This window comes from Gorilla gorilla, chromosome 1 (assembly GCF_029281585.2).
Source record: "Gorilla gorilla gorilla isolate KB3781 chromosome 1, NHGRI_mGorGor1-v2.1_pri, whole genome shotgun sequence".
Taxonomy (NCBI): domain Eukaryota; kingdom Metazoa; phylum Chordata; class Mammalia; order Primates; family Hominidae; genus Gorilla; species Gorilla gorilla.
This window is the reverse complement of record NC_073224.2, coordinates 52,223,626-52,247,866: the sequence shown is the minus strand read 5'-3', so window position 1 is coordinate 52,247,866 and position 24,241 is coordinate 52,223,626. Positions and strand designations below refer to the sequence as shown.

Genomic DNA, 24,241 nt, shown 5'->3' with positions numbered 1-24,241 from the left:
TGAATCTGGGAGGCGGAGAATGCAGTGAGCTGAGATCGTGCCACTGCACTCCAGCCTGGCAACAGAAGGGAACTCCGTCTCAAAAACAAAACAAAACAAAACAACCACACACATAGAATTAGCTGGGCGTGCTGGCGGGTGCCACCTGTAGGATTATAAGATTACACCTGTAATCCTAACACTTTGGGAGGCCAAGGTGTGGGGGAGGATCACTTGAGGCCAGGAGTTCAAGACCAGACTGGGCGACATAGTAAGACCCTGTGTCTATTTTTTTAAAAAAAATTAGAAGATGAGCAATTACTCACAAATCAGTGTCAATCGTGATGGGAAAAACTCTATTCTTCACCATGGCCTCGTCAACAAATTTATCAACGTTTTGTTTTTTTTGATTGACGGAGATAGAGTCTGGCTCCATCACCCAGGCTAGAGTGCAGTGGAGCAATCTCGGCTCACTGCAATCTCCTCCTCCGGGTTCAAGCAATTCTCCTCCCTCAGCCTCCCGAGTAGCTGGGATTACAGGCGCCTACCACTGCACCCGGCTCATCTTTTTTGTATCTTTAGACAGTGTTTTACCATGTTGGCCAGGCTGGTCTCGAACTTCTGACCTCACGTGATCCACCTGCCTCGACCTCCCAAAGTGCTGGGATTACAGGCATAAGCCACTGCGCCGGGCCCTCGAGGTTTTAAATGAAGACGAATTAAAGATGTTGGTCAATATTTTGCCCAAATTGAAAAGGCTCATCTCTCTTAACCTAGAGGAGGTTAACTGCAGCTCATCAATCATTGCACTTACCACATTCTTTTTACCTGGACAGTCTGATTCCTCCACTAGACAGATTTCAGGTCTTGTTTTGGAATCCTCTAGATTGGTGCTTGGCACACGTAGGATGCTCAGCTAATTAATTTTTTTTTTTTTTTTTTTTTTTTTTGTAGAGATGGTGTTCTCGCTTGCTTGCCCAGGCTGGTCTTGAACTCCTGGGCTTAAACGATCCTCCCACCTTGGCCTCCCAAAGGGTTGGGATTACAGGTGTGAGCCACTGCACCTGGCCTCAACAAATACCTGTTGATCTCACAGAAACTGAATTGCATGAACAGATCATATTCCAAGTCTCTAGGAGACATTAGGAAAGGATCCAAACTAACCAGATGCTATTTAAAAGTTACAAAAAAAAAATTCCTGTTGAAAGTTTTAAAAAATACTAATTGCACAAAAGGACAGGGGAAATAGTTGACAGTGGTTCACCTAAAAAAGCACCCTTGACCTTTTTTTTTTTTTTGTGAGTGAGGTGGTTGCAGATTTCTATGAAAAAGAAGTTAATTCTTCAGCTCCTTAATGGAACCCTGGATCTCCCAGCTATGCAGGAGGTTATGCTAGAAGTAGAACAAAGCAGAATGTACAAATTTAAGGAAGGTTACTGCCCTATGTTCTTTTGCATGGGTCTGTATCTAGCATTGGGAGCCACGTTTTGTTGTTGCTTATTGGGAGAGATAAGAATGGTATATACACAAATAACTAAAAAAAATACGTGGTAAATGCTAAAAGACAGGTGCAAAGAACACTGAGATGGAGCTTTCTTGGGTTACACAGCCAGTTTTAATGTTTCCTAATATAGAAGAGCTTTCAACAAACCTCTCAGGCAGGCTGTCTTCAAATGACATTACTTCCCCCAAATACCTAATTTCATTTATTTCAGAACGACTCTAAATGTTAGAGGATTTTCTGAGCTTAAAAATACTGCCTTGTAATTTCTATTGGTTTTAGTTCTGCACTTTGGAGAAGAGAATAAGGCTCCGTTATTTCCAATATTATACTATTCAGTTGTTTGAAGACAGCTTCCAATTTCTATGCTCAACCCTTTCCCTCTTTTTTTTTTTTTTTTTGAGATGCAGTTTCGCTCTTGTCGCCCAGGCTGGAGTGCAATGGCGCTATCTCGGCTCACTGCAACCTCCGCCACCCGGGTTCAAGCGATTCTCCTGCCTCGGCCTCCTAAGTAGCTGGGATTACAGGTGGCCGCCACCATGCCCGGCTAATTTTTTGTATTTTTAGTAGAAACGGGGGTTTCGCCATGTTGGGCAGGATGGTCTCGAACTGCTGACCTCAGGTGATCCGCCCGCCTCGGCCTCCCAAAGTGCGCTGGGATTACAGGGGAGAGCCACTGCGCCCGGCCTCCCTCGTTTATGCAAGTTAAAAACTCCCTTGAGCCTTCAACTATTTCTTTTTCTTTTCTTTTTTTTTTTTGAGGAGTTTCGCTCTTGTTGCCCAGGCTGGAATGGCGCTATCTGGGCTCACTGCAACCTCCGCCTCCCAGGTTCAAACGATTCTCCTGAGTAGCTGGGATTACAGGCATGCGCCACCACACCCGACTAATTTTGTATTTTTAGTAGAAACAGGGTTTCACCATATTGGTCAGACTGGTCTCGAACTCCTGATCTCAGGTGATCCGCCTGCCTTAGGCCTCCCAAAGTGCTGGGATTACAGGCGTGAGCCACAGCGGCTGGTGCTTTCAACTATTTATTTGACATGGCTTCAAGCTTCCTTGCCACCCTAGTGCCGCCATCGCTCCGTTTCCCTTCCCTACCACCCTTGGGGAGTAAGGGTGAGGACTGGGGAATGGCAGAGGAAGCGTAGTTTTTCCGAAGAGCTGAAGGCAGCCTGTGATTATGACCTTAGCTCTTCCCCTTCTCTGTTTTCTGATCTCCTAATACACGTCTGTAAATATCACAAGACCCTGCAAGTCCCTCACTTACTATCTCTTGAAATCTGACGACTTTCAACCGTCCGGGCCCCGCGACTCTCTCCCCGGACTAGGATCTACTCTATGGTAGTGAGCTCAGCCTTTCTAGCTCTCTAGTCCTCCCATTGCTCCATCTATGGTTTCCGGAGGCCTCACCGGAAGCCCTCGTGTGAGGCCGTGTGGGAGGCCGGAAGTTGCGGCTTCATTACTCGCCATTTCAAAATGCTGCCGAGGCCCTAGGACCTGTGACTGCCACCCCTCCCCCCACCCGGGCTCGGCGGGGGAGCGACTCATGGAGCTGCCGTAAGGTGTGGCTCTTGGCCTTCGTCGGCGGGGTGCCGGGAGCGGGAGCTGGAGAGTGAGGAGCAGGCGGCCGTACCGCCAGTTGTGCGGGTAGCGGGCGGGAGGAGCTTGAGAGGTGGGTCGGGCGGCGTGGGGAAGGCCGCGCCAGGCGGAAGAAGGGCTCGGGGGGAGGGGAAGAGTTGTGGGATGAGGGCTCGCGGAAGATAAAAGTGGAGGTGGGGTGACGTGATGTAACTTTGGCCAACAGGTGACAAACCTAAAGTCGACGTAGTTGGATTGAGTTTAAGTGGATACAACATTTGAGGACTGTTGAGGCAATTTGGAGAAAGGAGGTGGGAGAGAGGGAAGCGGGGAGAATGACATTGACGTGTCTTAAGTTTTTAAGTTAGTTTTTAGGTCTGCGGACAGTCTACCTTAGAGGCACTTGAGTGCTTGTTTGAAAATGCTTGTTTTGGCTTGGCGCGGTGGCTCACGCCTGTAATCCCAGCACTTCGGGAGGCCGAGGTGGGTGGATCTACCTGAGGACAGGAGTTCGAGACCAACCTGGCCAACCTGGTGAAACCCCGTCTCTACTAAAAATACAAAAATATTAGATGTGTGTGGTGGCGCATGCCTGTAATCCCAGCTACTCGGGAGGCTGAGGCAGGAGAATCACTTGAATCCGTGGGCGGGGGTTGCAATGAGTCGAGATCGCGCCACTGCACTCCAGCTTGGGCTACAGAGGGAGATTCCGTCTCAAAAAAAAAAGAAAAAATGTTCGTTTTGGGGCCACACTGAAACCTACAGACAGTATCGAGATGGGGCTCAGAGAAATATATTTTAATGAGCACACCTCCCAGTGATTTTTGTATACCTTAAAGCTTGAAAACCACAGGTTTTTTTGGTTGTGTTTTTGTTTTGTTTTTGTTTTTTTTGAGTGGAGTTTCGCTCTTTTTGCCCAGGCTGGCGTGCAGTGGCGCGATCTTGGCTCACTGCAACTTCTGCCTCACGGGTTCAAGTGATTCTTCTGCCTCAGCCTCCCGGGTCGCTGGGATTACAGGTGTGCGCCACCATGCCTGGCTAATTTTGTGTTTTATTAGAGATGAGGTTTCACCAGGTTGGCCAGGCTGTTCTCGAACTCCAGACCTCAGGTGATCCGCCCACCTCGGCCTCCGAAAGTGTTGGGATTACAGGCGTGAGCCACCGTGCCCTGCCGAAAACCACAGTTTAAAAGCGACACCCGGAGAAAATGCTGCAGCTCTGTGCTGTTGGCACATGGAACTAGTATCTGTCAAAGATACTTGGAACCTCTTGGTGTTAAGTATTACTGTATCTCAGTTTAGATTTAGTTTTCTCTCTCCTCATACATTTTTTTTTTTTAATAGATGGGATTTCGGCCAGGCCCAGTGGCTCACACCTTTAATCCCAGCACTTTGGGAGGCTAAGGGGGCAGGTTTGCTTGAGTCTCGGAGTTCGACACCAGCCTAGGCAACAAACTGAGCCCCATCTCTGCAAAAAATAAAAAAATCAGTGTCATAGAGCGAGCTTCCAGTCCCACCTACCCAAGAGACTGAGGTGGGAGGATTGCTTGATCCCAGGAGGTAAAGGCTGCAGCAAGCCGGGATGGAGCTACTGCACTCTAGCTTAGGCGACAGCGCGAGAGCCTGTCTCAAAAAAAGAGATGAGGTCTCACTGTGTGCTCAGGCTGCAGTGCAGCGGCTATTCACAGGTGTGATCATTGCACACTACAGCCTGAAACTCCTGGACTCTAGGGATCCTCCTGCCTCAGCCCTCCGGAATAGCTGGGACTACAGGCACAGGCCACCGGCTGCAGTTGGTTTTTTAAGATTCTATAACAATCGTTAATCTTTAATTAAAGATTTAATCTTCCCACTTTAATCTTCCCTGCCGTCCCAGGTCCTGTAGAACACCTACGTTCTGGATTTGACTGATTAACTGCTTGCTCTCCATTTTCCCTAGTAACTTGCAGTTAGTAGGTAGGTCTAGATTTGGATTATTTATCTTTTGGTCAGGAATACTTAATAGGTGGTGTGCTAGTTTCTTGTTGCTTCATAATCAAGTAGTATATGGTGTGTGAATGACCCTCTTTTAGTGATAAGGTTGGGGGTGGTGGAATGGTCAGCCTACTCCACGTGTTTTCTTTCCACCCCAACCTTTCACTCAGATGGCTTTAGCATCGCCTACCCCTGCCACTGGAGTGAAGTGGTATGATCTTGGCTCACTGCAACCTCTGCATACTGGGTTCAAGCTATTCTTCTGCCTCAGCCACGCAAGTAGCTGGATTACAGGCGTTGTGCCACCACGCCCAGCTAATTTTTGTATTTTCAGTAGAGAGTGGTTTTCATTATGTTGGCCAGGCTGGTCTTGAACTCCTGGCCTCAATCTGCCTGCCTTGGCCTCCCAAAGTGTTGGGATTACAGGTGTGAGCCACTGCTCCTGGCCTGGAATCTCTTGATGACTGTTGAAGAGGTCACATTTAACCTGAGACTTGAAGGTTTAGGATGAATCAGTTTTGTACAAAACTCACAGTGCTCCAAATGAAGGGACAATTTGTGCAAAGGCCCTGTTTGAGAAACTAAAAGATCAGGGTGGCTGAGGCTCAAGATATGACTAAACAGTGCAAGATAAGACTGAAAATGTGCTGAGGGGATAGACCACGTGTTTATCTTTACAGCAATAGCAAGCTGTTGAGCAGGGCCTGACACTATAGGATTTTTTTACTTTTTAAAATGCTTTTGGCAGGCTGGGCCAAGGTGGGGGGATCACCTGGTTGGGAGTTCGAGACCAGCCTGACCAACAAAAAGAAACCGTGTCTCTACTAAAAATATGAAGTTAGCTGGGCGTGATGGCGCATGCCTGTAATCCTAGCTACTCGGGAGGCTGAGGCAGGAGAATCGTTTGAACCCAGGAGGTGGAGTTTGCGGTGGACCAGGATCGCGCCATTGCACTCCAACCTGGGCAACAAGAGTGAAACTCCGTTTCAAAAAATATATGTATATAAAAAAGAAAAATACAGTGGTTGAATTAAAGAACATTGGCCTGGCATGGTGGCTCGTGCCTGTAATCCCAGCACTTTGGGAGGCTGAGAAGGATTGCTTTAGCTCAGAATTTGAGACTAGCCTGGGGAACATTAAAAAACTAGCTGGATTAGGTGGTACACGCCTGTAGTCCCAGCTACTCCAGAGGCTAAGGTGGGAGGCTTGCTTGAGCTGGGGAGGTTGACGTTGCAGTAAGCCATGATCACGGCACTGCAGTCCAGCCTGGGTGACAGAGTGAGACCTTGTCTCAAAACATCTGTATCCATTCTGTTATTTATTCCATCTGTAATGTTATGGAATCACAGATGGAATAAATAACAGAATGGATACAACTGAGGAATGAATTAGAATTCTAGAAGGAGAAAATCTAGAACAAAGAAAGAGAAAAATATAAACGAAAAACTAAGAGATAAGAAAGAACTACCATTTTAGGCTGGGCGCGGTGGCTCACGCCTGTAATCCCAGCACTTTGGGAGGCCGAGGCGGGCGGATCACGAGGTAAGGAGATCGAGACCATCTTGGCTAACATGGTGAAACCCCGTCTCTACTAAAAATACAAAAAATTAGCCAGGCGAGGTGGCAGGCGCCTGTAGTCCCAGCTACGCGGGAGGCTGAGGCAAAAGAATGGCATGAACCCCGGGGGGCGGAGCCTGCAGTGAGCGGAGATCTCGCCACTGCACTCCAGCCTGTGCGACAGAGCGAGACTCCATCTCAAAAAAAAAAAAAAAATGAATTTTGATATGACAGTAGGAATTAATCTATGTTAGTGGAACAAAATTTCCCAAATTACATGCAACATCCCTGCTTTTTTTTTTTTTTTTTTTTAATAAGAGCAACTAAACTAAAAATACTTTTTAGGAATCCATTTTGATGCAGTAAAATGTATAAAAAGGAAAGCAAGGGAAATGAAAACAATAGGGTTCAGGATGATTATTATTGCAGGAAGGCAGCAAAATGGGATGGGGGATATTATCGTTAAATATAGGTTATGATCAGAGTCTTAGTTTGTGGAAGATTATTGCGTTAAAAATAATCCAGGCCAGGTGTGGTGGCTCATGCCTGTAATCCCAACACTTTCGTTGAGAGAATCACTTGAGGCCAAGAGTTTGAGACTAGCCTGGGCAACATAGCAAAATCCTGTCTCTACAAAAAATAAAAAAATTAGCCAGGAATGGTGGCGCATGCCTGTAGTCCCAGATAATGAGGAGACTGAGGTGGGAGGATTACTTGAGCCCAGGAGGTCGAGGTGGCAGTGAGCTATGTTTGTGCCACTGTACTCCAGCCTGGGTGACAGAACAATACCCTGTCTCAAAAAAATTATGAAAATAAAAAGGTAAAAATAAGTAAAATGGGCCATGTGTGGATGAATAATCAGCGTATGTCTTGAATAAAAGAATTATGATTAATTCTGTGTACTTGAGGTCTAATGGGAAAAAATGCTGCTAAATGGGGATGTTAGTGCTTGTCTGAGTTTGAAATCTTGACTCCAACAACTTACTCATTGGGTGATCTTGGACAAATAACTTCTGTTTCTCTTTCCTGATCTGTAAGATAAGGATAATAGCTACATAATAGGGCTGTTTTGGTATTAAATGGGTTTATATGTATACCTGGTACATAATAGGCTTGATGAGTCCTTACCATTTGTTTCAATTATCTAATGCTATGGAATAAACCACCCCAAAACTTAGTAAGTTGAAACAGTCATTTTATTTATTTTTCATTCAGTGGGATGATAGGCTGAGTTGGATAGTTCTCGTGGTTTTGTGGTTTGTCATGCAGCTGTTAAGTCAGGTGCAGCTGAGGCTGGAACGTGTGTGATGCTTTGTTTTGTTTTCTTTCTTTTTTTTAAGGACACCTCGAGACCGTTGAGTAAGTGCTTTGTTGTAGTCAGGTGGCAACTGGGGCTGGAAGATGTGTGGTGCTTTGGAGGGTATGGCTAAGAGTCTGGGCTCAGCTGGGCAACTGCACCTCCCTCTCCTTGTAGCCTTTTTGTGTAGTCTCCAGTAGAGTAGCCAGATTTCAAGCACCTCCAAAAGTACAAACCATGAGCCTGCCAGGCCTGGAATTGTCACATTATCACTTGCTGCCTTCTATTTATTAAGTCATAGGGCCAGTTAGGGAGCGTGGTTCATTGGGAGCCATTTTTGGAAACGGTCTGCACATTATAATTAATGTTTCTATCTACCATGTTGCTCTACCATGTATGTAGTTGTCAGATTTAGACACTGGAAATGTATAAACAAACAGTTACAAATTCCTGTCCACTTGTAGCTTATATTTTACATAATAAATAATTAAAATATGTAGTGTTTTGGTTGGTAAAAAGGTTGGTAGGGAAAAATAAAGCAGGGAAGGAGATAGGGAATACAAGCGGTTGGGAGTTTTAGTTTTAAAAATGGGTGTTCATATGAGGCCTTGTTGACAAACTGTCATTTGAGCATAGACAAAAAGAAGGATAAGAATTAGAGGGCAGGCTAGGAGTGGTGGCCCATGCCTGTAATCCCAGGGATTACAGCACTTTGGGAGGCTGAAGCAGGAGGATCACTTGAGCCCAGGAGTTTGAGACCAGCCTGGGCAACATAGCAAGACCCCATCTCTACAAAAAATAAATTAGCTGGGCATGGTGGCATGCACCTGTAGTCCCAACTACTTGGGAGGCTGAGGTGGGAGGACTGCTTGAGCCCAGGAGGTTGAAAGGCTGCAGTGAGCTGTGATTGTGCCACGGCACTCCAGCCTGAGTGACAGAGTGAGACTCCATCACACACACACACAAAAAGCAAATGAGGAAGTAGGTGATGAGATCAATAGCCACCCATTAAAAGCCAGGTTTTAAATTTTTTTTTTTTTTTTTTGAAACAGAATCTTGCTCTGTCACCAGGCTGTAGTGCAGTGGCACGATCTCGGCTCACTGCAACCTCCGCCTCCCAAGTTCAGGCAATTCTCCTGTCTCAGCCTCCCGAGTAGTTGGGACTACAGGCGTGTGCCACCACACCTGGCTAATTTTTGTATTTTTAGTAGAGACGGTTTCACCATTTTGGCCAGGATAGTCTTGATCTCTTGACCTCATGATCCGCCTGCCTCATCTGGGGAGTACAATCCCAAAGTGCTGGGATTATAGGCGTGAGCCACCATGCCTGGCCCACTTCTGAATTTTAAATTGTGCTTGTTTCCTATTTGACTTATTTTATAGCAAAGTAAGGTAATGGGAGAGGGAGGAATTTATACTTGATTACAGCTATAAGCCTTTTCAGAAGCATGAGGGATCTTGTTATCTTCAGCCAGTGTATTTACTGATTGTCTTTTTTTTTTTTTTTGAGATGGAGTTTCACTCTTGTAACCCAGGCTGGAGTGCAATGGCGCGATCTCAGCTCACTGCAACCTCTGCCTCCCAGGTTCAAGTGATTCTCCTGCCTCAGCCTCCTGAGTAGCTGGGATTACAGGCATGTGCCACCACGCCCGGCTAATTTTTGTAGCTTTAATAGAGACGGGGTTTCACCATGTTGGCCAGGCTGGTGTTGAACTCCTGACCTCAGGTGATCCACCTTCCTCAGCCTCCCAAAGTGCTGGGATTACAGGCATGGGCCAGCGTGCCTGGCTGATAGTCTTAAAAAAATTTTTTTTTGTCCAGGCGTGGTGGCTCATGCCTGTAATCCCAGCACTTTGGGAGGCTGAGGTGGGCGGATCACGAGGTCAGGAGATCAAGACCATCCTGGCTAACATGGTGAAACCCCGTCTCTACTAAATACACAAAATTAGCTGGGCGTGGTGGCGGGTGCCTGTAGTCCCAGCTACTCGGGAGGCTGAGGCAGGAGAATGGTGTGAACCCAGGAGGCGGAGCTTGCAGTGAGCCGAGATCATGCCGCTGCACTCCAGCCTGGGCGACAGAGCTAGACTCCATCTAAAAAAAATTTTTTTTTTTTTTTTTGAGACAGGGTATCGCTTTGTCACCCAGGCTGGAGTACAGTGGCACAGTCTTGGCTCACTGCAACCTCCACCTTGCCGGTTCAGGTGATTCTCATGCCTCAGCTTCCTTAGTAGTTGGGACTGCAGGCTCGTGCCATGCCCAGCTAGTTGTTGTATTTTTAGTAGAGACAGGGTTTTGCCCTGTTGCCCAGTCTGGCCTCTGTTAGAAATAAGTTTTTGAAGCTGCAAATGAATATCACTCAAACATAAATTTAATTTTCTCAGCAAGGCAATTTTACTTCTATGGAAGGGTGCATCTCACGGATGGAGCAATGGTGAGAGCACACCTGAACAGGGGAGGGGAAGGGGTTCTTATCCCTGACGCAGGTAGCCCCTACTTCTGTGTTGTTCCCGTATTGGCTAGGGTTGGACCGCACAGTCTAAGCTAATACTGATGGGCTATTTTAAAGAGAGCAGGGGTATGAGCTGGAGTGGCTGGGCGAGTAGTATGGCGGGAAGAACAGTTACAGAACAGGTGACTCAGGATGACTCAGGTCAAGGGAGGTAACCAGGAGTGACTCAGGACGGAGCAGGTGATAGAAGCTAGGAGGGGGTTGTTTACTGAAACTAGGGGCAAGGAGATGAAGAGAATGAGGAAGTTAAACTTTTAAAGTTTTAAATGAAGAACAAAGAACAGGGGAGCTGAACATACAGATACATTGGTTTTTTGGAGAGCATCTCAGAACTCATTGTACTTAACAATTTACAGGCTAAAACCTTTGAAGAGGAGTTTATTAAATCCTACATCTCAAACTCCTGACCTCAGGTGATCTGCCCGTCTTAGTCTCCCAAACTGTTAGGATTACAGGCGTGAGCCACTGCACCTGGCCTCTTCTAGGCGCCATTTACCCTTTCCCTGATGTGGCTTGTTAGTCATCAGTTTTAATAATTGACTGTTGCCTTTTGTTAGAAAAAGGCATAAATGAAGGTTAACTTATTTAAAAATCTATTTTCTGGCTGGGCATGGTGGCTCACGCCTGTAATCCCAGCACTTTGGGAGGCTGAGGTGGGCGGATCACGAGGTCAGGAGTTTGAGACCAGCCTGACCAACAGGGTGAAACCCCGTCTCTACTAAAAATACAATAATGAGCTGGGCGTGGTGGCATGTGCCTGTAATCCCAGCTACTCAGGAGGCTGAGGCAGGAGAATCGCTTGAACCCAGGAAGCAGAGGTTGCAGTGAGCCGAGATCGCGCCATTGCGCTTCAGCCTGGGGGACAGTGAGACTGTGTCTCAAAATAAATAAATAAATAAATAAATAATCTATCTTCCTTCTCTGTAGCTTTTGTTTTTTTAAGGATAAAAGGTAGGTGAAAGATTTTCATTGAACTTTACTCTGTATTTCACTTCATGCTACATCTTTTCTTTGATGATATGTGTCCATCTCGGTTTAACCCATTTTGTAGGTTTGTAATTGCTATGTTTTTTTCTGGGGTTGGTACATTTACAAGCTGTTTTAACTGGTACTTAAAATGTTGACTCTTAGTTTTCTGTGGTCCTTTGTCAAGACATGTTCCAACATGTTGTAGAGGTTTTCCTAGAAGTCCTGTTGGAATCTTAAAACCTGTGACTTACTTTGGTAAATCCCTAGTCTTGCATCTAGAGAGTGCTCTACCTGATAACCATTGGGGAGATAATGATTTGACTTTCAGCTAAAACAGTTTACTGGTTAACATCAGTTGGAGGTTGGAGCGTGCCTGAAACTGTTTCTGTTTCAGCCTTCACCTGAGAGAAGCTTGGACGATTCTTACTCTTAATTAAATCAGAACTAGAAAGTAGTCAGAAGATATGCAGAACCTCAGCAAGGGTATACAGCATTTGTGTACGGTGCTCCATTATATGTGTCATATGTGTCTTTTACTTCTGCTGGTTGCCTTTGTGTGAATGCTAAATAGGGAATTTTCTGCATTAGAATAGATGTTATAAATTTTTTTTTCTATTTAGTTTTACCAACAGACTGCAGTTTCTTCACTACCAAAATGACATCATTTTCCACCTCTGCCCAGTGTTCAACATCTGACAGTGCTTGCAGGATCTCTCCTGGACAAATCAATCAGGTAAATCATTTTGGGTATTTCTAGTTTTTCGGTTTTTTTTTTTAATTTTTAAAAAGTTTAGCTGTCTCATGACTGTAATCCCAGCACTTTGAGAAGTCAAGGCAGGAAGCTTACTTGAAGCCAGGTGTTTGAGACCAGCCTTGGCAACATAGTGAGACCTGTATCTCTACAAAACATTTCTAAAAGAAAAAATTAGCTAGGTGCAGTGGGGTGTGCCTTTAGTTCTAGCTACTTGGGAGCCTGAGGCGGGATGATCACATGAGCCCAGGAGTTCAAAGCTGCAGTGAATTATGATCACAACCAGTGCACCCCAGGCTGGTCAAGAGAGAGACCTTGTCTCTTTTTTAAAAAAAAGTAGGGGAGGTGGGGGTTGTGCTGGGCGAGGTGGGTCATGCCTATAATCCCAGCACTTTGGGAGGCGGAGGTACGCAGGTCTCTTGAGCCCAGGCGTTTGAGAACAGCCAGGGAAACATGGTGAAACCCCCTCTCTACAAAAAAATACAAAAATTACCTGGATATGGTGGCATGCACCTGTAGTCCCAGCTACTCTGGAGGCTGAAGTGGGAGGATCAGTTGAGTCTGGGAGGTTGAGGCTGCAGTGACCTGTGATCACACCACTGCACTCCAGCCAAGGCGACAGAGCAAGACCTTGCCTCAAAAAACAAAAGCGGGGGGAGCTGTTTAAAGAGGTTCTCTTGTTCCATAGTTTCAGAAACCTACTTGAAATGTAAATAGCACGTTTATTTTATGTTTATATCAGGTACGACCAAAACTGCCGCTTTTGAAGATTTTGCATGCAGCAGGTGCGCAAGGTGAAATGTTCACTGTTAAAGAGGTAAGCCATCAAATAAAATTCTCATTTTTTTTGTTTTTTTTTTTTTTTTTGAGATGGAGTCTCCCTCTTTTGCCCAGGCTGGAGTGCAGTGGTGCGATCTCAGATCACTGCAAGCTCCGCCTCCTGGGTTCACGCCATTCTCCTGCCTCAGCCTCCCGAGTAGCTGGGATTACAGGTGCCTGCTGCCACGCCCGGCTAATTTTTTGTATTTTTAGTAGAGATGGGGTTTCACCGTGTTAGCCAGGATGGTCTCGGTCTCCTGACCTCGTGATCCATCCACCTTGGCCTCCCAAAGTGCTGGGATTACAAGCATGAGCCACCGCGCCCGGCCAAATTCTCAGTTTTAAGAACAGTTGAGAAGTAGAAGCCAGTGAATGTGTAGTTTTGAAATCAGGCCTAAGAAAGGAAGTTCTACTCCTGAGGTATCAGAGGGGCAACTTTTACTCTGTTTTAAAGACTGTTAGGTTGAACATCATATTTCCTTTCTTTTGAAGTGTGTTATAAGATAAACATAAGATGAACCATGAATTCATTGGTCGTAGAGTTAAAATGCAGAGCAAGTAAAGATTAAAAAGACACTGGGCCTGGCACCATAGCTCACGCCTGCAATCCCAGTATTTTGGGAGGCTGAGGTGGATGGATTGCATGAACCCAGGATTTTGAGACCAGCCTGGGCAACATGATGAAACCCTGTCTCTAAAAAAAAAAAAAAAAATACAAAAATTGGGCGGGCGTGGTGGTCTGCTCGTTTAGTCCCAGCAGCTACATGGGAGGCTGAGGTGGGAGGATCGCTTGAACCCAGAAGGTGAAGGTTGCAATGAGGTGCACTCCAGCTTGGTTGATAGAATGAGAGACCCTGTCTCAGAAAAAAAAGACACTGTCTGATTTACAGGCTGTATTTCGAGGCAGGAATTAAATGCAGTAGTTTTTATTATAAATGTGTCAGATATGGTGGCTCACGCCTGTAATCCCAGCACTTTGCGAGGCTGAGGTGGGCAGATCACCTGAGGTCAGGAGTTCGACACCAGCCTGACCAACATGGAGAAACCCCATCTCTACTAAAAATACAAAACTAGCTGGGCATGGTTGTAATCCCAGCTACTTGGGAGGCTGAGGCAGGAGAATTTCTTGAACCTGGGAGGCGGAGGTTGCGGTGAGCCAAGATCGCGCCATTGAACTCCATCCTGGGCAACAAGAGCGAAACTCCATCTCAAAAAAAAAAAAAAAAAAGCGTCAGACACTCTTCTGAGCACTGTGAGTTATTTTAAACACTTATGCATTTAAATAACTTATTTAGCTTCTGAAGTTTTTTAAAAAACAATTTGTATTCTTTAAGTGGAAAAGACTCAGTATTAAAATGTTAATGTTGGGAACTGCTTTCATTTGCTGGGGTAGATATCTAACCCTTCCTAAAGAGAAGAAACAAAATTATCAGGCTTTTTTTTTTTTTTTGAACTTAAAACCTTCACACCTATCAACACTGCCACACTCCAGAACTATTACACTTCTCAAGGAGACAAATCTGGAGGCATTTCTGATTTTTTAGAATACCTATATTACTTTTACGATTTTGAATTAAGCACATCGTTTTGGAGTATAAAATTTGACACGTAAGACCTTTTTTTCCCCAAACTTATTAAAGTCTGGAATTTTTTTTTTTTTTTTTTTTTTAGTTTTATCCTTTTATTGAAGCTTACAATTTCACTGAACTTTTGGCCCCAAATGAAAAAAATGCAAATTAAAAAAAGTATTGGCAAGGAGAGGTGACCACTGTCCCCTGGAGATCGAAGCCGAGCAGAGCGTGGCAGGCAAGTGAGGGATCCCAGCTGCGGGGGCAGTAGCCTGGCCAAAGATGCCCAGGGAGCAGATTTGTCTGAGCAGGGCCAGCCCCAGGCAGCTAGAAGTTAATACCCAAGGATTTATGGGTGTGATGGAATCCAAGCCACTGGTCCCAGGGGCAAATCTCTCTCATGCTTGGTCAGATTCCACTTTGGAGAAAATGGGCTCATGTGACAGGATGGCCTGGTGAGGGAACACAGGTGCCAATGGTAACAGGCCAATGAACACTCACCACTGGCATCAGGGTGGAGCTCAGCTGACTGGAGACTAACTCCATTACAAGGACCAGAATCTCCTGCGTCTGGTGCCAGGCTGTGCCACTCAACTGCTCATGGCCAGCGGGACATTCAGCTTTCATCCTCTCCTTCATCAGGCCCCTACCTGTGTGGCCTCAGCCCTGGTCCTCACTATTTGGTGGCTGTGTTGCAGGACTCTCAACCCTCTTTTGGAACAGTGTTGCATCAAGCAAGGGAGAATGTTCTTCTAGAGGGACAGGAAAAGAAGAGAGAGGTCCACGTACTTCTCTCACTCTAGGAAGCCAGGAAAGGTCCCTGGTGCACTCCACTCTCCACAGATGGGCTGGGTCATAGCATCCGAGCTGTCATGGTGACGACGTCCTTGAAGCTGAGCCGAATGTTGCCTTGTACAGCTGTGTCCTTCTCCCGGAAGGCCTCTGTCGGCATCTGCAGCTGGGTGCACACCTGGGTGAAGCAATCAAGCTGTCTGGCAGGATTGACAGTCGTGGGCAGTAGCTGGAGACCAGTAGCTGGGTGAACTGGGGGCTCAGGTTGTAGCCCTTTTGGGATAGAGCTTGCTGCAGCTCTGTGTAGCTAATGGAGCCTGAGTTGTCCCAGTCATAACTGCTGGAAGAGCTGCTTCCACTGCTGGATGAATTTCCACAGGGCTGAGAAGCCGTAGACATTGATGTGGCCTGATTAGGTCTTGTCAAACATGTTTATCATCATGAGGCAGGTCTCATTGAACAAGGACCAGTTGCAGTTGACCAGAGCCTGCTTCACCTCCTTCATGGAGATAAAGCCACTGTGATCGGAGTCACCGACTGGAACCAGGAGTAGGCCTCATCCATATTGGGAGGGGAGCCACCCTGTCCATGAGGCCTGGGCTGCTGGGCACCGTAGGAATTTGGAGGTGGCTGACCATAGGGGCCCCCTGGAGCTGTACCATCATTTGGTCCTCCTGGAGTTCCAGAGGGGAACATCCCAGGATTGAGGTGTCCATAGGGCCCTCTACCAGCTGGTGGTCCATAAGGCCCTCCAGGGGCAGGACCCCCATAGCCACCACCAGGGGGTAGCACGCTGCCATACTGCCCTCCACTATTGGGGGGGTCCAAGGTAGTAGCTACCCGGAGGGGTTCCTGGCGCTTGCCCTGCATCTCCAGGGCAGCCCTGCCCATACAGATAGCTGGCTGTGGCAATTCTGACGTCACACGCAGGCAAGGGGTAAAGTCTGGATTTTTATATCATTACAGTGGTTATGATGAATTATGCCATCTCCTTCATTTAGCATGGCAGAGTTTGCCTGAGTTTACACGATGAGCTTTCTGTTATGAACCTTGACTCTATCTATTGCATAAAGGGAATTTCCTGATTTTTATTATTTATTTATTTAGAGCCAGGGTCTTACTCTGTCACCCATGCTGGAGTGCAGTGGTGGTATCTCAGCTCACTGCAACCTCTGCTTCCCACGTTCAAGTGATCCTCCCGCCTCATCCTTCCTAGTAGCTGGGACTACAAGCATGCCTCACCACACCTGGCTAAGTTTTGTATGTTACGTAGAGACAGGTTTTGCCATGTTGCCCAGGCTGGTATCAAACTCCTGGGTTCAAGCAATTTGCCCACCTTGGCCTCCCAAAGTGCTGGGATTACAGGTATGAACCACTTCAGCCGACTAAATTTTTATTTGATAAACACTTGGATTTTATGTTTTGTCCACTTACAATGCTGATGGCTCTTATTAAACATTGTACTTCATTTGCCAAAAAGAATTATTATGTGAACACATATCAAAAGCCTTAAGTCGTTTATGTGCCCTGGACTGGGAAAATATTTTTATAATCCAGGCAAATTACTTCTAGTAATAGAATAGACTTCTTTATTTGGACGTCTGAGAAAATTTTTAAGAGGATACTAGGTAAATTCACTGCTTTTTCTCATTGTCAGATCAGTTCATTTCTGTGCTGAAAAGTCTGGGTCTGTTAATTGTCAGAAAGACAATGAGTAGATGGACCTAGTAGTTGGGAGCGGCTTTCCTGTTGTAGGACCCCTTACACAGACTTTGACAGTCTTGTAAATATGTTATTTCTTTCTTTGGCAAACTAACTTACCTTACCTCCTCTAATGAATTTGTGTTTTTGGTAGCAGCTGGACAGATCACAACATGGTATTTTATTCCACACAGGTCATGCACTATTTAGGTCAGTACATAATGGTGAAGCAACTTTATGATCAGCAGGAGCAGCATATGGTATATTGTGGTGGAGATCTTTTGGGAGAACTACTGGGACGTCAGAGCTTCTCCGTGAAAGACCCAAGGTAAAAACAGTGAGGGCTTGCGTATCTTTTTGGGTGCTTATACCTAGCCACTTAATTTCTATGGGTTATTAATATTTATTACTTCACTCAACAAATTGTAAGGGCCTACATAGGTAGCCTATGAGGCACTGAGAATATGGTAATGAGCGACACACAGTCTGATTTTATGGAGTATACAGAGTAGTGAGTCAGTAGATGCTCTTGCCCATCTTAGTCAAATAATCACACTAATTCATGGTGAACCTACACTATGGTAAGTGCTACAGAAAAGATACATGAAGCAGGGAGTGGGTGGGATTTCGAGTGTTAGAGGTCAAGAAAATGTTCTTTTGAGGAAGTGAAATTTCAGCCAAAAGCTGAAAGATAGATAATTAAGTAGTCGATCAGAGAGTTTGAGGTTGATTGAACACCATGTGTAAAGGCCTGGGTAGGAGGAAGCTTGATGTGACTAGGTTAGAATTTTGTGAAATAATTGTTGGAGAGGGAGGAAGAGTGAGCAGATGAGAGAAATGTAGAATTGCTGGGCAGTTAGAGGTTGATGATGAGCCTGGTAAGAATCACAGTAGGGCTAACCTGACTTGTTACTTTTCTCCAGCTGCATGGAGTGTAAGTTATTAGCTTATATAGTCAAAAGCTAATTAGTAATTTAGAAGCTCTCTTTCTCTATAGCTTTGATGACTGCTGCTTCTGAGCTCATTCTGTCTTACACTAAGACTTCCCTTAGCTGGGTGTGGTGGCTCAAGCCTGTAATTCCAGCACTTTGGGAGGCTGAGGTGGGTGGATCACCTGACGTCAGGAGTTCAAGACCAGCCTGGCCAACATAAGTGAAACACCGTCTCTACTAAAAATACAAAAAATTAGCTGGGCGTGGTGGCGGGCGCCTATAATCCTAGCTAGTAGGGAGGCTGAGGCAGGAGAATTGCCTGAGTCCGGGAGGCAGAGATTGCAGTGAGCTGAGATTGTGCCATGGCACTCCAGCCTGGGCAGTAAGAGCAAAACTCCATCTCCAAAAAAAAAAAAAGACTCCCCTCCACCCCCACTCTCCAATTACAATGTGAAACTTCAGTCCTGGAAGGAAGGAATAGTTTCCAAAAGAGATTTCCCCACTTGGATTACTGTTCGCTAATGAAATAAAATGTAAATTAATCAGTTTTTTAATGGGGGCAGAGTAACACAGGGGCCTGGGCATTAACATCTTAATATTTAAATAATTAAAAACTGTTCTGGGAAAAAGATTCTGCCTCTGTATGCCTTACAGAGAGACTTGGGAGATAACATCAGAAATACATTTAATATTTAACGGCAAACCACTGATATCTTCATAGTGGCATTTGGGGTTGTTAATTTTTTATCTTCTCTCTTTAACAGCCCTCTCTATGATATGCTAAGAAAGAATCTTGTCACTTTAGCCACTGCTACTACAGGTATGTCACATCATATTTCTTCAGTCTGTATCACAGCTTTGAGTTCAAGGGGGCAAATGATGGGAAAACAAAGAAGATGAAGGTGGAAATGGAATGCTATCTTTGGCATGACTGGGAGAAATACATACTACCTGTCACACAGAATGTTATGTTATTAACCTTTTACTGAAAAATCAAACATAGAGTAGAAGGATTTCCACTTTCTAGACGTACTGTTAACGTTTTGTCATATTGCTTCATCTAGACACACTTTTAAAAATCTCTAGCAGATAAGGACTTTTTTCTCCAAACATTCAATATCATTATTACACATAACAAATTTAACATGTAATTCCATAATCCTGTTTCATAGCCAGTTTATGTATCATTTCCCCCAGTTATCTCAAAAATACCTTGTATTTTTGTCTTACTTGAATTAAGATCCAAAGTCCACACATTGCCTTTGGTTGATATGTCTCATAAGTGTCTTTAATCTATAAAACTTAACTTTCCTTTTGTTTTCATGTCATTTACTTGTTGAAGAAATGGGTCATTTGTTCTGTAGAATTTCCCACGCTCTAGAGTTGGCAGATTGTATCCTTGTGATTTTGTTTAATGTGTTTCTTTACCCTCTCTATTTTTGGTAAACTGGTAGTGCTTGAATAAATTCAAGTTTAAATTTTTTGCCAAGAAAGCTTTATAGGTGGTGCTTTGTACTTCTGTTTAATCACATCAGAGTCATGTAAGGTCTGCCTGTCTCTATTTTAGTCAGTCATGTTAACAATCTGTGGGCTCAGGTGGTATCAGTCTGATCCATCTGTTACACAGGTCACTCAAGAACCTTTTACCTAATGGCTTTAGCCATCTCTTATCTGAATGCCAATTTGTCTAACCCTTTGCTTGATTCTAGACCTTCTAAATACTGCTCTTTGAGTTTAACTATTAGGTATGTATAGGAAACTGGCTGTACTGGAGTCTGGAGTCTCCAAAATGGTGGTCTGTAAGAGATAGGTAAATAAACTGGACAGACTGAACATAGCCATTTCCAAATAATGAAACTTTTTCCCTCTGCACTACTACATAAAGCCCTTTTTTGAGCTTCATATTAACATTGCCCTTTGAAGAAAGCCCAAGTTAGTAATCTTTTTAGATTGACCATCTTTTTTTCTTCTGAAACAGGGTCTCAGGTTGCCCAGGCTGGAGTGCAGTGGCACTATCTCAGCTCACTGCAGCCTGGACCTCTTGGGCTCAGGTGATTCTCCCACCTCAGCCTCCTGAGTAGCTGGGATTATAGGCACATGCCACCATACCTGGCTAATTTTTTGTATTTTTAGTAGAAACAGGGTTTTGCTGTGTTGCTCAGGCTGATCTTGAGCTCCTGGACTCAAGCAGTCCACCCACTTTGGCCTCCCAGAGTCCTGGGATTATGCGTGTGAACCACTGCACTTGGCCACTGCCACTGTCTTTTGATAGTTTACTGAACTGTCTTTTGCACTGTCTTTTGGTAGTTTACTGAAATAAGTAGGTTGAGAAGAATCCATTCTTTTTTATCTTTTTCTTTCTTTCTTTTCTTTTTCTTTTCTTTTTTTTTTTAAATGTAGAGCGTCTTGCTCTGTCACTCAGGCTGGAATGCAGTGGTGCAGTCATAGTTCACTGCAGCCTTTACCTCCTGGGCTTAAGTCGTCATCTTCCTGTCTCAGCCTCCCAAATAGCTAGGACTATAGGTGCACGGCACTGCACTGCACCTGGCTAATTTTGTTTTTTTGTAGAAATGGGGTCTTGCTATGTTGCTCAGGTTGGTCTTGAACTCCTGGCCTCAAGTGATTCTTCCACTTCAGCCTCCCGAGGTGTTGGGATTACAGGCATGAGCCACCGCCCCCAGACCTAAATCAATTCCTAATAAAGATTTATTCTTTAAAGGCAGAGAAAGAGACATTGCTGTCATACCGAAACATGATTTTGAACTTACTGAATTTTGAAGCCTGTTAGTCTCATTGAGTCATATGCCCACTTCACATAGCTGTAAATTTGAGAGTGAAGATCCTGCAAATGATATGGCAGCTTTATTGAAATTCAATCACTTGTAAAATAGCATGGCTTTCCTGCGATAGTCACTAAAGGTTTGAGACACATGGAGGATTTTATAATTGCTGATCTACTTTTTCAGTAAAATTTGTTTTTGGATTGATCTGTTTTCTGAATATCTATAATTCTCCTTTTTTCTCTCATTTTCTTTCTTGTACTTTCTCTGCAGAATTTAACATGCCATATAAAGAATATTTTGTTGGTTTTGTTTTGTTTTATTTGAGACAGGATCTCTCTGTTGCTCAGGCTAGAGTGCAGTGGCAAGATCTCGGCTCACTGCAACCTCCGCCTCCGTGGCGCAAGCAATCCTCCCACCTCAGCCTCCTCAGTAGCTGGGACTACAGGAGTATATCACCACACCTGGCTAGTTTTTTGTATATTTTTTTGTAGGTACAGGTTTTCCGCTTGTTGCTTAGGCTGGTCTTGAACTCCAGGACTCAAGCGATCCCCCTTCTTCGGCCTCCCAAAGTGTTGGGATGACAGGCGTGAGCCACCATGCCTGGCCCATTTTTATTTTTTAACTTGTCATTTTGAAAAAATTTCAGACTTAATAAAGTTGCAAAAGTATTGCATAGAGTTTCTCTATACCCTTTATGCAGAGTCCCCAAATGGTAACATCTTACATAATAATAGTATGATGATCAAAACCAGAAAATTGCCCCAAGTAATTCTGATTGGTTATCTGTTCTGACTTGCAATTGCATTGGTGCTTGTGGATGGCCATCTCTGTTGATTTTTGTGATTTGGGTTGCTTGTGTTTTATTTGAAAGGACAAATGAGAGAAGTGCTTTTCATATAATTTTATACCTTTGCAAATGGGTTAAACTTTTCATTTTGATCAAGAAGATGCCATTATTTAAAATGGTAGTTCTTTTTTTTTTTTTTTGAGACGGAGTCTCGCTCTGTCGCCTAGGCTGGAGTGCAGTGGCATGATTTTGGCTCACTGCAGCCTCCACCTCCCGGGTTCACGCAGTTCTCCTGCCTCAGCCTCCTGAGTAGCTGGGACTACAGGCGCCCGCCATCATGCCTGGCTAATTTTTTATATTTTTAGTAGAGACAGGGTTTCACCGTGTTAGCCAGGATGGTCTCGATCGCCTGACCTCGTGATCCGCCCACCTTGGCCTCCTAAAGTACTGGGATTACAGGCGTGAGCCACCACGCCCAGCCTAAAATGGTAGTTCTTTCTAAATTATCTCTCCAAATTTTCCCATGTATACAAATGAAATAAATATGACTAACTTTGTGTATGTTTATTAATTTTTGAGACTGAGTCTCGCTTTGTCGACTAGGCTGGAGTGCAGTGGTGCGATCTCAGCTCACTGCAACCTCTGCCTCCTGGGTTCAGGTGATCTCCTGCCTCAGCCTCCCGAGTAGCTGGGATTACAGGTGCGCACCACCAAGCCCGGCTAATTTTTGTGATTTTAGTAGAGATGAGGTTTCACCAGGCTGGTGGGTTGCCCAGGCTGATCTCAAACTCCTGGACTCAAGTGATCCACACACCTCGACCTCCCAAAGTTCTGGGATTACAGGCGTGAGCCACCACACCCGGCCAATTTTAAAACTTCTTTTTTACATTGTGGTTTCACCAGATACTTTATTTTTGCTTGTAACTGTTTTAACCTAAGTAAGGTAGTAAGGCTTTAGAAATATAAATGACAGTAATAGGATTGCTTTATTAAAGAATTGCTCCTGGCCTGCGCGGTGGCTCATGCCTGTAATCCCAGCACTTTGGGAGGCCGAGGCGGGTGGATCACAAAGTCAGGAGTTTGAGACCAGCCTGGCCAAGATGATAAAACCCTGTCTTTACTAAAAATACAAAAATTAGTCAGGCGCGCGCCTATAATCCTAGCTACTTGGGAGGCTGAGGCAGGAGAATCACTTGAGCCAGGGAGGTGGAGGTTTTAGTGAGCCGAGATTGCGCCACTGCTCTCCAGCCAGGGTGACAGAGCAAGACTCCGTCTCAAACAAACAAACAAAAAAATTGCTCCATCTGCATTATATGTTAGTCCAACTTTGCTTTGAAGACCACTGTGGTCAGAAAATGCTGTCTCTCAAACTTTTTGTTGTCTCCGTTTGTCCACAAAAATGTTTCTGGAAATAAATGTTTTTTATAATTAGAATTTTGAAAATGTTTGCTTTTTTCAATAGAACCGCATTGACAGATCAGTTGTAGGATCTGTATCCTTCCTCTAGCAGCCTTTATCAGATGGTGATGATATTTTCCATATTTTATCTCTGAACCTGGTAGTGGTTGGTGAACCTGACCCACAGTAGACTTATTTTGGGTGTATCTCATTTACATAGCCTCAAATAATGAATAGTCCAGATTATTAAATTGTTTGCAGCTTGATCTTTTCGTGTAGCCAAGTTTTTGTTTGTTCTACTTGAAAAATTTCTTTGTAAGTCCTTGGAATGCATTTCTCTTTTAAATTAATGTAATATCTAAGAATTTCTCTGTACTGGGTTGTTTTCCTTGGTTCTTTTTATTGGCCTTGAGAAAAACTTTATTTGCTGGCGCTTCTTAGGAAATGTTTATAGTAACTGGGAAAAATAAGACAATGAAAAAAATTAATTTATATACAGGTGATGGTGATGGGAATTTAAACCATAAAATTATCCTTGACACTTAGAATGTCGCTTTAGATGAAGATGCTATTGTTTTATGAAGCAAACGGGGAAAAATCCAGATTTTAAGATCCCATAACCCTGTATGACTTAACACTTGAAAGTCGAAATTAAATGTAAAAAGCCACACACTCTTTTCCTATTGTTTGTGAGTTAGGCGAATTTGGTAATACATAGGAAGAGATGACAAAAATAGACTCCATTATGTCCTGCTTGGAACCAGTTTTCGTATAAAAATTTAAAAGCTTGATATGGAAGAACATTTTTAGCTATTTTTCACTGTTTTTTTTCCCGATTATATTTTGGTAATATGTTTTGGATATGGCCTGTCTTGGTCTTTGTCATTTTTATCAATTTTGATTTTTCCCTTGCAAATGAGAGCTTTGTCCAGCCAACATGGAGAAGTACATTTCTAGGGACTAAACCTGGCTCCCGGGTTGTTTGCTGAGGTCCTTTTTGTGTGGAAAGAATGGTTATTACCAGGGAAGGTTTTCCTTTTGTTTTACTTGCTATCCAGATGCTGCTCAGACTCTCGCTCTCGCACAGGATCACAGTATGGATATTCCAAGTCAAGACCAACTGAAGGTAAAATCACCACACGGTGACTTCTTTTGTTGTACAGAGTGGCCCCTTCTCTGTACCTGTGGATCTTGGACTCCCAAGACCTTTCCCTGAATGTGGTAAGAATTTAATAAGAAAGGTTCTTGGGAGTTCACAGACCAGGGACAGAGTGAACCTTCTCTGTTCTGCCCATAACAGAGTTCCAGTCTCTGAACCTTTCTTTGGGATGTAGCACTTCTGATCT

General features: G+C 44.4%; 1 protein-coding gene and 1 pseudogene across 8 annotated transcripts in view; one reads left to right on the top strand and one right to left on the bottom strand.

Annotated features, from left to right (window-relative positions):
- Positions 1-2,916: 2,916 nt before the first annotated feature.
- Positions 2,917-24,241, top strand: part of MDM4 (MDM4 regulator of p53) — a 35,954-nt gene continuing 14,629 nt past the window's right edge. For 2 of the 8 annotated variants that reach the window (XM_063709282.1, XM_063709278.1), the window contains exons 1-6: positions 11,285-11,847; positions 11,985-12,097; positions 12,858-12,932; positions 17,190-17,323; positions 18,692-18,747; positions 23,954-24,021. In XM_063709282.1, the coding sequence (XP_063565352.1) occupies positions 11,829-11,847; positions 11,985-12,097; positions 12,858-12,932; positions 17,190-17,323; positions 18,692-18,747; positions 23,954-24,021 (465 nt within the window). In that variant the 5' untranslated portion in view covers positions 11,285-11,828. Of the gene's footprint in view, positions 3,154-4,934; positions 5,015-11,274; positions 11,848-11,984; positions 12,098-12,857; positions 12,933-17,189; positions 17,324-18,691; positions 18,748-21,039; positions 24,022-24,241 lie in introns of those variants that run through there. The other 6 variants (XM_055369088.2, XM_004028226.5, XM_063709280.1 and 3 more) reach the window with 6 other exon arrangements.
- LOC109028263 (peflin-like) lies at positions 14,915-16,763 on the bottom strand (annotated as a pseudogene).